Genomic DNA, 13,685 nt, shown 5'->3' with positions numbered 1-13,685 from the left:
GTGGGGATTTTTCATACATACCATATAATTCTAATGTATTTACATACCTAGACCTAAATGGCTTTATCTTTAAATTCAGTTTGGACTTTTTATCGAAAAAATTGATTTATTGATTTAGAATTTTAATTTGTCTATGAATCACGCTCCAAGGTTTAGAGTGTAAGAAAGAAGAAAGAGACCAAAAAAGAAATGATCAATAAAACATTTTGTCTGTGAGCCCTTTTTTATAAATGATCTTCTTATTTATAGAGGAAAAGGTACAATATATGATGTTACCTTTCTGCACATGCTTTAATAAGTTTGTTAGAGGATATTCTAGTTATTATGTGTGAATAAGACTATTGTTTGGTTAACCTATGACCTGGTCGACTGGGCAAACATGACTTCAGCTCGATAAGGTTGACTCTATCGGTTAGGCTGAGTCGATGCAACCGATCAATTAATCTTGATTAGCTTTGGGTCTGTAGAATTGACTCAGTCGGCTGGACTTTATCAGTTGACTGATTTAGTCTGACTATCGACCCTTATTCCTTAGATGAGGCGCTTATGTCGACAAAATGAGTCTAGGTTATTGAGCAGAGAATTAATCATCATAACTCGATAGATAGCTCATTCTTTGATAATGAAGTCATTCAAGAAGACTGTGAGACTCTACTGCATTATGAATTCTTAGTTCCTAATGAGGAACCCCAGGGGCATTTGCAGAACGATTGGTGATAGTAAAGACACAGCTGTACTCCTGCATTGGGTTGGATCTGTCGAGAAGCAGATCGATGTCTTCGCTTGACTTTTTAGCTCGGGTGCTTATCTAACTTGAACTAGTCCTATCAACATTGGCTCAAATGATTATTTTAATTGTTCTAGTGGTTAGGTTAGCCTTCGTCCTTGGCTCGAATGGTTACATTCAATCAAATAAGTGGGGGGACTCGGTCTCCAATTGGTGAGCCCTCCTTTTGTATTGTTAGATCTCCTCAGGATTCATGCTAGTACATGTTTATGTTAAGAAAATAATTAAAGAGTTATTAATATTTTAATTAAGTTTAATCAACTTAGATAACATTAAGCCAAATGATTTCTCCGTATGTATACTCCTACTCACTTAGAGCGTAACTGTTCACGAACTAAAATCCACGATGGATTACCATAACATGAGGCTCTCTCTTTATTTTCTTCCAGAGGCTTGAGAAATATTTTTATACGGAGTGTGATGGCAGCTCTACGTGCAGACGTCACTAATATGTCTCCACGTCTGCTACCCCATGCCCACCTCATAAACACCGTACTGTGAACTGATCCAATAACTTCTGTGGTTCTGTCTCAATAACCTCTGCAAAATAATTTCAATAATTGTTCAATATTGCCGTAATAATCCCTCAATAACCCTTTAATAACACCATGTGGTGAACTACTCTAATAACCCCCCCCCCAATAACACTCCGCGCTCCAACTTCAATAACCCCTCAATAATGCTCTACGTGCGGACTTCAATAACCCCCCAATAACACAACACAGTGAACTGTTCCAATAACCCCCAATAACATTGCAATAACACCCCAATATTCGTCTGGTTCGTTTGTCCATTACAGGCACCTATAGAGCTGCTGCCTGTAGTTATGTGGCTAGAGTGACATGAGTAACAAGAACGACATTCCGCAGCGACATAACACCCGCTTACTGAAGTATAAGAATATGATAGAAGGCATCCTTCAAATATTTAAAATCATAAACACCAAATTCATCAAATAAGAAGAATCAAAGTGATGTCAACTTCCTTCAAACTCACCAAGCCTTTATTACTGAGCCCTAAAAATTCAAATCTGACACCTAATCAAAGTGCTCCATTCCTCTACTAAAAGGCCGGTGTCAAGAATCCATGCGCCCTTCAAATCCAAAGAGCAATTCCAACCAATGAGCAGGTTGTAATGATGCAAACCTAAAAATTCAAGTGAAATTATTTTCACGTTAAGATCCTTGAATTTTACTGGAGATCCGCAAAGCAAAACTCTCAATGTGCATTACAACTTGGCTTTTGAGGAGATTGAACCATTTATAAGGCACAGAAAGACAAAAATTCTTGCTAGTTGCACTTGAAAACATTCTACAATAGATACTTGCACTCTAGTATTTTCACGTATTACCTTCTATTACGGCTCCAAAGTTAGAGATGCCATAAAGTGGAAGCAATGCTTAACAGAGTGCCAAAAAATACGTAAAGAAGAGTTCCATAGCATAGAGCCAAAAACCTCATAGAAGCTGATTGCAACAAAACCAAATCGCAATAGATCTAAAACAATAACGAAATATATTCCATCAAGAATGCCCAAATCAGATAATTTCAGAAGCCATAGAACCAAAATAATGCTTAACAAAGAGCCAAGAAATGCAATTGGAAGAGTTCCATAACATAGAGCCAAAAAAGAAAAAAAAAATGAACTCCAATCCATCGAAAGTTTACGAGAGATCTTTACAAGAGGGATGCTTATAGATCTTACACGAGATCAACGTAAGAAGAGGAAAGAAACTTACGAGATCTGGGGAGAGGAGAAGCAAGAGCAATGAGCAGACAAGAGAAGACAGGAGCGAGATAGGGCAGAGAGGAACAGTTCGAGGGCAACGGGGCCAAAATTCTGACATCAAATGCAAGGATAGAAAACATTGTATTTTACACCGCAGTTAGAACGCAGTTTCCAAACACTACGGCTACGTTTTCAAACTCCCGCCCACACTTTTAATCCGCCCCAAGCGACCTCTTAGTTTGTGTTCGCTAGGCCTTCGATCCAGAACAAAATTAGAATTCTGCTCATTCTCAATCCTACTCCAACTCCAACTCTTTCTCTAGTTGAAGGTCTTGCCCCCAGTTCCCCTTTCATGAATGTACTATGCCTCTATTTATAAAGTTCGAAGGAGGTCCATCTGTAATTTTTAATCCCCCTATCACCTTTCTCTGTCCACAAACTCGTCACAACCACCATACGGTCGCCCGCCCATCACCACATCGCCGTTCCACAAGCACCTCTAGGGTAAAACTTTTAAATAAAATAATTTAGAGTGAAATTTGTAATATAAGGTGTTATGAGTGCTATATATATAAATATATATTTTCTCATGCATGCATAGATCCATGATACCAAGGTGCTTAAAATATAGATATCAAACTTTTATTGCTAGATATGTAAATAAATGAAATTTCTTGGTATGTATGTAAAATATTAATTTAAAAGAAAATAAAATAATCTCAAATTAAAATTATATTAAGAGATGCTGGATCCAACGGCCATTGATCGTCCTGCCACCAACTAATCAAAGAACAAGCACCATGCCATCCCTAATTGTTGTCGCCACCCATTCTCGTCTCTGGTGGAAGCCGTCGTCGAGATGTCAGCGTTGTACAGATTTCTATCTAATTATTAAAAAAAAATAACGAATATTTAAATTTAAAATATCATTTATTTCAAGGTGGGTTTTTTTTTTATTCATAAAATTATCTTTTTCCTTGGATTAATAAATACAAAGCATCTTTATAGGATAATTTAAAAATTGGAAAGTTGGATCATTAACTCAATATTAAATTAAAATAATATAATAATTATTAGTGATACGTGTTGGAAGCTCCGCGACTGGTGTGGTTATTTAACATCTTACTTTTGTATAAAAATTCAACACATACTCAGATAATTAAAGAGAACGAAACATGAGGAAATACCTTCACTTTTTTACATAAGATTCCTAGAAAGAGAAAAAAATAACATGGCGGTCCAGTTGAAATAGTGAAATTTTGAGCACGAATGTCCGCTCTCCTCTTGAATTTGGGAAGATAGAGTTATAAACTTGTACAATAATAGACGTAATTTGACTGTAATGAATGTAGTTCTTGACGATAACACACGATAAGAGTCGTAGTCAATTGCTACGGAAACAATAATACGCTGTGAATGACGTGCACGATGACTGCAACGCCATCTTGTCGTGGGAACTGTAACTGAAAGTCATGATAATAGTTGTCCATGTGGGTTATAGATGGTTGTTTTAGGAGCAACGGTTGACAACAAATGCTGTAGTAGGAAACTGCAAGAATTGTGAGCCACGTAGGTCGTAGTTGCTCAAATGTCGCAATGATGAGTTGTGATGACGTCCATAGGCCGCATAGGCTAGAGTTTGGATTTGCATGAGCGGCGGCTCACATAAGACGTAGTTAGTCACATAAGCCGTAGTGGTAAGCTATGATAACATCTGTTGGCCATAGAGTTCAAATTTTGAAATTATATGAATTGTAATAATGTTCGTATGCTGCAAAGGCCACCGAGAACGACCATAGGTCACAAAGGCAATAGTTGGGAGTAATAGATTTGTGATAACATTCGTAGGCCACATATGTTGACGTTGGGAACCGTATGAACTATGATAACATTCACAGACCACTATGGTCGGAGTTGAGTGTTACGTGAGCTAATAAGCTAGAGTTGAGAGTTGCATAAAATGTGGACAACGTAGGTCGTAATTTATCACACAAGCCACAGTGATGGGTTGCAGGGAAAAAGCTTCATGAATTCTGAGAAAGTCGTCGTATCATGAGTACGATGATTGTAAGCAGTTGTTGTGTGGTGTGTCATTACATCGTATATCGGACTACATACTATAAATTTACTCAAAACAGTAATTCTGTATAATTTTCACTTCAAAAATTATCTCGAGTGTCGAGACTCGTGCCAAAAAAATTGGTGATCGCGTGTGAGATGGAAATACTCGTCAACAAAATTGAAAAAAAAATATTAAATTTTATATATATATAAATAAAAAAGACAAAATATCTCTACAATTATAATATCTCGGAATAAAGAGCGAGAGGAGGTCCAACACGGCTCATTGATTATATGCACGCACATTTCTCTTTCTCTCTCTCCTATAGGAGGGAGATGCTGGACCCCACCCTGACAACGCCACGAACCAAAGTTCCCCCGCTAGGCCTTCACCGCCTTCCAATTCAAGCTGGGACCCACCTCAAATGTGGATGGGTCCCACACCCCCCCCCCCCCCCCCCCCCCCCCCCCCCCCCCACATCCGCCCTTTACTCAACTTCATTACTAAACAACAATTAATATTATAGAAATGGATTATTATTCATAACGGCTTTTACAGATCTACCCTGGGATTTTATCAGAGCCAGCCACTCACAAAAAGTTGTTAGATAAAATAGGACAAAAAACAAAAAAAGTCAGATTTACGTACATACCACTCAGTTCCTATATTTTTACAAATGTACCATCTAAACTTCAATTTACACATATATACTACTTCCCCATATATGTTATACAAATATATACTACTTCATTTTAAATGTGATATTAATAAAGTTATACAAATATAAAAATAAAAATTTACTATATGCGTATGTATGCGTATGTATTGAAAGAAAGATCAAAACTTCAATCAATATCTGAACCTGATATCAGCATGTACTAAATTCTAACTTTTTTTTAACTAAGAGGGCTGAATTGTACGAGTAGCAAGTATTGCTTGGAGTTTTGATGTATTTCTACATCAGAACTCTTGATATAATATACAAAATTGCATCAATACTCCAATTACAATGCGCCACACGTACAGTCCGTCTCCAACCAAAAGAAAAGAACTACCGAGAATCAAATTAAAATCCACTGTAATCCGAAATGCATCACGACTCATGATGTAATATGTAAAAATGGATCAAACTCCAATCACAATACGCCACGCGTACGGTAAGTCCCCAACCAAAAGAAAAGAACTCGTGCGAATCACATTGAAATCCACTATAATCCAAAATGCATGAACTCCTGATGTAATATATAAAACTGCATCAAAACTTCAATCACAATGCGCCACGCATACAGATCGGCCCAAACAAAAAGAACAGAACTAGAAAGAATCACATTGAAATCCACTGTAATCCAAAATGTATCAGGACTTCTGATGTAATATCCAAAAATACATCAAAAGCTTCAATCACAATGCGTCATGTATACAATTATGCTCCAACCAAAAGAAAAGAACGAGTGAAAATCACATTGAAATTTACTATAATTCACTTATCGAAATTCAGAATCACACTCACCAACTCTTAAAAATATCCAAAAACTTCTTAACAGTGAACCAAACTCAATCAAATCACAAATATAAATAAATCTACATAATTTCAAACATGTATAATCAATGCTTTAAAAAAAATAATTCACCTAAAAAGAGAATCGTAGATAATAAAAACTCAAAAAAAAAAAAAAAAAGTCTGAAAATGAAATGATTTTCAGTTTCATTCAGCATCCAAAGCGGAGAGTGATTCCAAGAATAAATAATGAGTGACAACTACCCCCAGTTGTTACCATATTTTTGTTTCGGCACTTAAAATTTCAAAAAAAAAAAAGGGGACTGCGACCTAAACTGGCAGAATTTGACTACTCGCATAGAAAAAAGAAAAAAAAAAAGTTTAGAACATATATTACCCTTTTACAAATACATACACATCGGCGCCTGTGTGTTCTTTCCGTGCATAACCCTCCTTCTCCCGTTCCCATCAATTTTCCAAATCAACCCAGAAGTAATTCATTAATGCCACAGCACTCCTCCCGTACCGTTCTCATGTCGCCCACCCGGCCGCTCACGTTGCACGGAAAAAAAAAAGAAATTTTAACCCTCTCCGCGCCTCTCACGTGCAGCAATGGCGGCTTTTCTTCCCTTCTCAGGCTTATGCAGGCATTCAAAAATGACATTTTTATCACAGAAGCTACAAAGCTTCCCTGAAAGAGAGGAAGGGATTGCAGGGCTACCTTCCAGTTGCAGGTTTCTGCTCAGCCGAAGGAGATACGTCGGGCTTCAATGGGACGGGCTGCATTGTGTGGATGTACATTAGAGGATGCGGAGCGGTGGCGGCAGTAGCACCCGAACCAGGTTGGGAGATGGTGGTGAATTGTGATGGGTGTTGCAGGAGGCTTGTAGGCATTAGATTCTTTGAGTTGGTGTTGGTGGTGGTTGTTCCTCCTCCTCCCGCTCCCGCTCCCTTGGATGGATCTGCCGCAGCAGCAAGTGATAGTGAAGAAGGCCCAAGGGAGAGCATCCCCGTGGAAGCAGGAGCTGAATTCTGCCGTTGCTGGTCAGATGGGCGGCGATGGTGCTGCTGGAAGTAGCTGCCGGCGGCAGCCGGGCGGCGGCAGCGGCCGCCGCAGCATCAGAATGGGATGTTTGAGATTGCATGTAAGGGTAGGAGAAGAATAATTGGGCAGTCTGAGCTTGTGGGGAGTGCTGTTTGGGCATCTGTGACTGCTGAAAGTGTTGGGAGGAGGTCTGTGCCTTAGAACCAAGGTTTTGAGGAGAGGTCATATGGGGGTTTCCAAGGATGGACGGCAAGTTTCGATTGGTTACAGGTAAGGGAGAAATGGTGGAGCTTGATGAGGAGTTCTTACCTGGTTGTTGCTTCTGGAAAGGCAGCACAGGTATGACTGGAGAAGGTGGTACAGATTTTGCAATGGCAGAAGAATGAGGACTCCCGCTGGAGCTTTTGGACACTGAATTTTGAGGAGATCCGACTGCTATGGTTGCGGGAGAAGACAATGATGCAGTGGTGCTGTTGCCTGGGGTGGCAAGGTGTTGGCTTGATTGTCCGGGAACCTTGGCAGGGCTGACGCCAAAAGAGATTTGGTGGGTTTGATGGGGTGATGGCTGCTGGCTTCGCACTTGAGGGATTTGAGTCTTCACAGAGGTTGATGATGAGGGGGTGGCTGAAGCAAGACCAGCAGCGGAAGATGGATTAACTGCTCGGGTTGAGGCCTTCCATTGAGTGGGCTGGGAAGAAGCGCTGTTTTGGATGAGAGTTGGAGGGAAGCCAGCGAGAGGTTGAGGGAACTTTGATGGAGTTGAGTTTCCCGACAGGCGGTCAGTGTAGAGGCTAGCACTGCTGTGAGAAGAGGCGGACTTTGCTCTCTGCTGATGCTGTTGAAGCTGCTGCTGCAGCTGAAGTTGCTGGACCTGCTTTGGAAGCTGAAGAACCTGCTGCTGATGCTGCTGGGATAGCAGATGCTGAGAATTTGAAGAGTTTGTTAGAGAATTGGATGTAGCAGGTGCAGCGCTAGCAGGTCGGCTTGAGATGCGAGGAGGAGCGCTGGGAGGCGGCTGAATAAGATTCAATGTTCGGGAAGAACTATCAATCACAGTATTGGTAAGAATGGAAGAAATCGGAGAGTCGGTGTCAGCACGAGAAAAAGTGTGAGAATGTTGCTGGGCATTCCCCAATACCTTGGTCCCAGAGATCTTTCCATCCTCGCTAACTGTGCTGGCATTCCCCATATCATTGGGGGATTTCCCATCTTCAGGTTTCTTATTCTGCTGCTGCTGCTGTTGATGAGAAGAATGTGCCGCAGCAGCTGCTGCTGAAACCTGGTAACCATGGCGTACTGTTTCTGGAAGACTCTGGAAAATGGCATGATTTTGTGCCATTGACGAGAAGTCCAAACCATGAGGAGCTCCAGCGGCGGCAGCAGAAGCAGCAGCAGCTCCTCCATAGGTAGCAAAAGACATGGCAAAAGCCTGAGATGGCGTGAGATCAACTTTCATAACCTGGTTTTGTGATTGCTGCTGCTGGTGCTTCTCGCTGTGATTCCCAACACCACTGCTCAAAGCAGCGGCAGGAGCAATCAGGGCAAAGTTCTGAGAATGAGCGGGCATGGCAAATTTTTGAGCGTAGATGTTCTTGTGGGTTTGAGAAACCCTGCTGTCAGCTGTTGATGGGGCATCCTCACCTCCAGGTTCAGGTTCCAACTGCCGAACCTGATGAGAATGAGAAATGTGTTGCTGCTTGTTGGAAGGAGGAAAGCCATGGGAATTCCCTGCAGTAATAGCACTTGGAGCAGCTGCAGGAACTCTCTGGGATTGTTGAGTATTCTTCTGGGAGGAAGATGAGCCGCTGGACGTACTTGGATTTTGATGTCCCTGCTGAGGATATGGAGGAGGCTGCTGTGAGGATGGTGGCTGCTGTTGTAACCGGAGCTGGGACGGGTGAAGCATCTGGGAAGGGTAAAATGACAAATTGAAAAATGGCATGGCCTGAGCAGGACTTGCCCCTCTGCAAGGTTGAGCTCCACCGACATGAGCTGGAATAGGAAATGAGTAGGTATTGTTTTGCAGAAAAGCAAGATACTGAGCGTCGTTTGGTGCCAAACCAGGGTAGTTAAAACTCATGGAAGTCCCTGATCCATTAGCTCCAGAAGCTCCTACCGCAGCATAACCTGCACTGCCGGATGATTGAGCTGTGTTGCCAGAGCCTGGTGTCAACTTTGCAACAACAGATCGATTGGCGGCAGCAGCAGCTCCAGCGCCCGCGGCAGCTCCAGCAGCAGCAGCCTGCTGTTGATTCAGAGGGAAAATGAAAGCAGGAGCCTGTGATGAACTCAAGGTAAAAATCAGAAAATGAAAGAAATGAGAATAGAAGATAAGAAAATGGTAGCGAGAAAAAACACAATTTGAATCATAATCTTACAAGCATGTTGCCTGCTGATCCAGGCTGTGAGGGCTGTGGTAGTACAGGTGGCTTTCTCTGTGAAACATCCATGAATTGAGTAGCCACATTACTCTTATCCTTTGCAGCGGATGCTGGTAAACATTTCTCTTGTACAGGACCCAGGCTCTTCCCAGAGAAGCTACCCTGTAATGGACTGCGAAGAATTGCTGAATCTGAAGGTGGTGCAGTATTGAGATTGTATTGTTTTGATGCAAACAACGGAGCTGCACCAGCTGCTGAAGGCCAGAATGGATTTAATCTTGTAATCTGCTGATGATAATAAATGTTCTGTGCAATATAGCAATGCGCTGCACAACGCTTTGGCCGGAGTTGTGAAGGATGGAAGCTCTGTAACAAAAAAAAAAAATGATTTTTTCTACTACTTCATAACCATTAATTGACGGAGGGCGAGAGGGAGGGGGAGGGGAAGGGGGAGGGGAGAAGAAAAAGAAAGCTACCAGCTTGGAGGAACCGGACGTCCCATCCACAGGAACAACAGGTGGTATGGGAGGAACTTGACCCATGAACCTAATAACAAAAAAAAAAAAAAATCAAAAATAAATAATCTGACGACAATGACATAAATATATAAAATATGGTCCCACTTGTTCATGAAATTACAACCACTGACACAGACAGGCATAGCACCAGAAATTAACTTCTGACCTCCGCCAGTCCAGTCGGCGAAACTTTCATGGTTAAAAAAATAAAAAAAAAAAAACCGGAAAAACAGGAAGGAAGTAATAAATCATGGAAAGCGTACCCAAAAGGAGGAAAACCACCAGCCCAACCTGTGATCTGCATCGGCATGGGCATGGATGCCGTCGAACCTAGGAAAGATGCCCATGAGATAGAGATCTACCCACCCAGAAGCATAAAAAAATAAAAAACAAAAGCAACGGAGAGGGAGAAAAAAATTACCAGCTTTCTCGGTCTTGGGTTCAGTTCTTGAAGCTTTAGATTGCTGCTTTTGGCCTTGATGCTTAATGGCACCTGCAACGTCCTTGTCAAGCTTCTCTAAATCGAGTTGCAAATCAAGTTTCCTCTCCTTGCCGGCCGGCTTCCTTGAATCAGAGTCATCAGTGGATGGCTTTCCACCATTTTTATCGTCGTGAGCAAGTTCCTCGGCTTCGGACTTCGATTTTTTCTCAATCTCCTCCCCTTCAGCTTTGGAAAACTCAGGTTTGGGTGCCTGAGCGGAGAAGAAATAAGAATGGAAAAAGTTGGAAGAGAAAAAAAAAAGACCTTTGCATTAAAACATATTTGCTTACATTCTCCGTCTCCACGGGCTTGCACTCTCCAACATAGTCTGAGTTGCTTTCAATCTCCGGAGATAATTTCCCAGGAGGAGCCTGAAAATATACCAATTTTCAACATATTCATTGAAAAAAAAATTCAACAGATCAAATGGAAATATTATAGGCCAAGCGCTCAAGGATGCATACCATCAAATCGATACTAAACTTCTCTTCTCGTTGGGCATCAGAAATCATAGAACTGCGGATAAAAAGCCCAAAATAGAAAAAAGAAAGGGAAAAAAAGGGTTATCAGCCAACGAACCCTTACCATCCAAAAAAGTAAAAAAAGGTGAGATAAGAAAACTCACGCTTTGCTTGCAGGGGTTTCTTCAATGTTAGCATCCAAATTTGCAGCAGGAGAGTCTTTTTGCGTGGAGGCCTCCTCCTTGGCCTTCTTCTCTGACCGGCTATCAGTATCCTTCAGATCCGGGATACTTTCAGCCTTTACTGAATCTTGGTTAACCTTAGCCGAAAAAACTATAGCGGAAGGAGCATTAGAAACTGCTTGATCGCTAGAGAAACATCCATTTTCAACAGCAGGAGATGCGTTTTTCTCTGATCTAGGAGAAGCGGAATCAGTTTTGGTCCCTACAGGTGGTAGCAACACTTCTGTGTCCAACTTGGCAGCGGAAGAACTAGATGTTGTTGGTAAAGCAGTGGAACTTGGCGGGCTAGTTGGGCTTTCATCTTCAATCCTCGTCCGAGGCCGCTTCCTCTTAGGCGCTGCATAAGTGGAGAAGAAATAAGAAAAAAAAAAATTGTCGAAGATAGGAGAAGAAACCAAGACATCATCAAATTTTAGCAACATCCAAACACGATACTGACCTGTTGCGGTCAACGGAAATGAGTTGATGCTCGGATTAGAAGGCCGCATGGTGGAAGGTTGAGAGGTTGCAGGAGGAGAAATCGGGTTTGGCGAAGAAACCCTAGATTTAACTTCGTTTCCGGATCCATTGGATTCCTTGGGATCGTGTCTGTGATCTTCTTGCTTTGAAGGAACCTGCCTTGTCATTCCAAACAAGACCTCTGCAACCTCAATTTCAATTTCCTGGATAGAAGAAGACTTCGACGTTTTCGGTAGCCTGGGCTTCGGTACAGTGATCGGCTTCTGCAATAAAAAAAGAATAAGGTTAATCACTGGAACAAAACTAACAAGTGACTAAATCACTGGAAAACAATAAAAGGCAAAACAGAGACCATCCTCTTTCGGATTGAAGCATTAGAAGACGAAGGTGAAAGTGGAGCAGTGGATGAAGGACTTCGTCTCGCTGGAGAGATCGATGCTTGACAAGGAACCTGATCTCCTCCACCACCGCAACTGCCGCCTCCACCAGAAACCCAACATTCTTGTGACCTTTTCACAGATGCTGCACCAACAACGGAAAAAAAAAAATTCACAAAAACGTAGAAAGAGAGAAGATATAGACAAAAAACAACTTGATATCATCAAATCCAAACATCAACAATCATACATGACCGAGCTTTGCGCGGTATTGGAGCTCCTATCATCTCCTCTGCGACTTTCCAAGTGCAAGTCCCCGGCGGTCTTACCGGTTTAACCGGATAACCTTTCCGGATATTGTGACTCTGCATCCCCGAGGATGCTGGAGCTGGATTCTGAGCTTGAGGCGGTTGCAGACGAACAGCCACCGAAGAGTCCTCCTCCTCATCTTCGTCATCCTCATCAACACTTTCCTCTGAGCTATCCTCTCCTTCCTCTCTGTGGCTTCCATGCATCATCCTTTCCCCCCTTCTCCTCTTGTTCCGACCAGATCTGTCACGATCTCTATCTTTCTTGCCTCCTCGTTCCCTAAGCCGTGACGTCTCCTGCATCTCCATCGCTCCATCTTCCTCTGTCAAACAAGAACAGTGAGATCGAAATACCCAAACAAAATCAGAAAAAAAAAAAAAACAGAATCAGTAGACAAATGAGCAAACTGAAGAAATCCAACCGGGTGAATCTCTCAAGCTACTGCTCCTCTGCCTTCTTCTCGACAAGCTCCCGTTCACCGCAGCCATGGATCCTCTTCTCCCATCACGAATCCTATCCATCAGTCCGATAAACCGCTCATCAAAAAAAAATCACACCCCGACTACCTTTATCTTATCCACAACCTCCACTCCCCCTCCGGAAACAACAAATCCCCACACAATCGCCGACGAAATTCCGTTGAAAAAAAAGAAAATTCCGCCTCCAAACCTCACCGGCCTACCAAATCGCACCGAAATCTCAGCGAAATTTGCGTATTTAGCACTCAGATCTCCCCCCTCTTTTCACTCTCCTGATCTTCCAATCCACCTCCTCTCCCTCTTCCGCTTTCCTCTCCGCACTTGCGCCCTTCTCTATATCCTCCTTTCGCTCATCACTCCCTATATCCACTCCTCCGCCACAACCAACGGACCAGATCCACCCTCCACGCACTACTTTTTTTCACGTCCGTCCGATTTCCATCTAATCCAACGGCGTGCGCTCTGCGGTGCCACCGTGGAGAACAATCAAGCCGTCCATTCCCTACGGCTCCGCAAACTCTGACCCTTCCTACCCAACCTCCACGTGTCCATAATTTCAGTTCCTTTCTTCCCACGCATCGCGAGGAGACGCTCGCGTGTCCGGACTCCGCACCCTGAGTCCCTCCCCGCCGCGGGCTATAGCCGGTTGCTCCCCTCCTATTGGCTCCGGTGGCCAGTCAAGTCCTTCATCATTTCCCATTTCAGTGCGCTTCTTCCCTCTTCCTCCATCTTATTTTATTCCTCCATCCTCCGTGAGCCCCACACCGATGGCTACCCGTAGCCTTCAACGGCTCCGATCTCTCAATGCCACCCGTTACGCGCTTTCTTCCGTCCGATCCCGGATGACGTGGCACAGT

The 13,685-nt window shown here is 42.7% G+C and overlaps 1 protein-coding gene across 2 annotated transcripts; it reads right to left on the bottom strand.

Moving 5' to 3' along the window:
* Positions 1 to 6,876: 6,876 nt before the first annotated feature.
* On the bottom strand, positions 6,877 to 13,371 carry LOC110020833 (protein TIME FOR COFFEE-like). Of its 2 annotated transcripts, XM_020719090.1 has the most exons (13): positions 12,771 to 13,371; positions 12,291 to 12,671; positions 12,016 to 12,185; positions 11,644 to 11,926; positions 11,127 to 11,541; positions 10,966 to 11,017; positions 10,792 to 10,872; positions 10,442 to 10,712; positions 10,284 to 10,350; positions 9,979 to 10,048; positions 9,500 to 9,868; positions 9,183 to 9,399; positions 6,877 to 9,113 (listed from the first exon to the last, which is right to left on the bottom strand). In XM_020719090.1, the coding sequence occupies exons 1-13, from the start codon at positions 12,868 to 12,870 to the stop codon at positions 6,970 to 6,972; spliced, it is 4,620 nt and encodes a 1,539-aa protein (XP_020574749.1). In that variant the 5' UTR covers positions 12,871 to 13,371; the 3' UTR covers positions 6,877 to 6,969. The 2 variants fall into 2 exon arrangements, with proteins under 2 accessions (XP_020574749.1, XP_020574748.1); XM_020719089.1 differs by having other exon boundaries at positions 6,877 to 9,399; positions 12,771 to 13,370.
* Between the last annotated feature and the right edge of the window lie 314 nt (positions 13,372 to 13,685).

This window comes from Phalaenopsis equestris, unplaced genomic scaffold (assembly GCF_001263595.1).
Source record: "Phalaenopsis equestris unplaced genomic scaffold, ASM126359v1 Scaffold000107, whole genome shotgun sequence".
Classification (NCBI taxonomy): domain Eukaryota; kingdom Viridiplantae; phylum Streptophyta; class Magnoliopsida; order Asparagales; family Orchidaceae; genus Phalaenopsis; species Phalaenopsis equestris.
The sequence above is the reverse complement of the archived record's forward strand: the minus strand, read 5'-3'. Positions and strand labels throughout refer to the sequence as shown.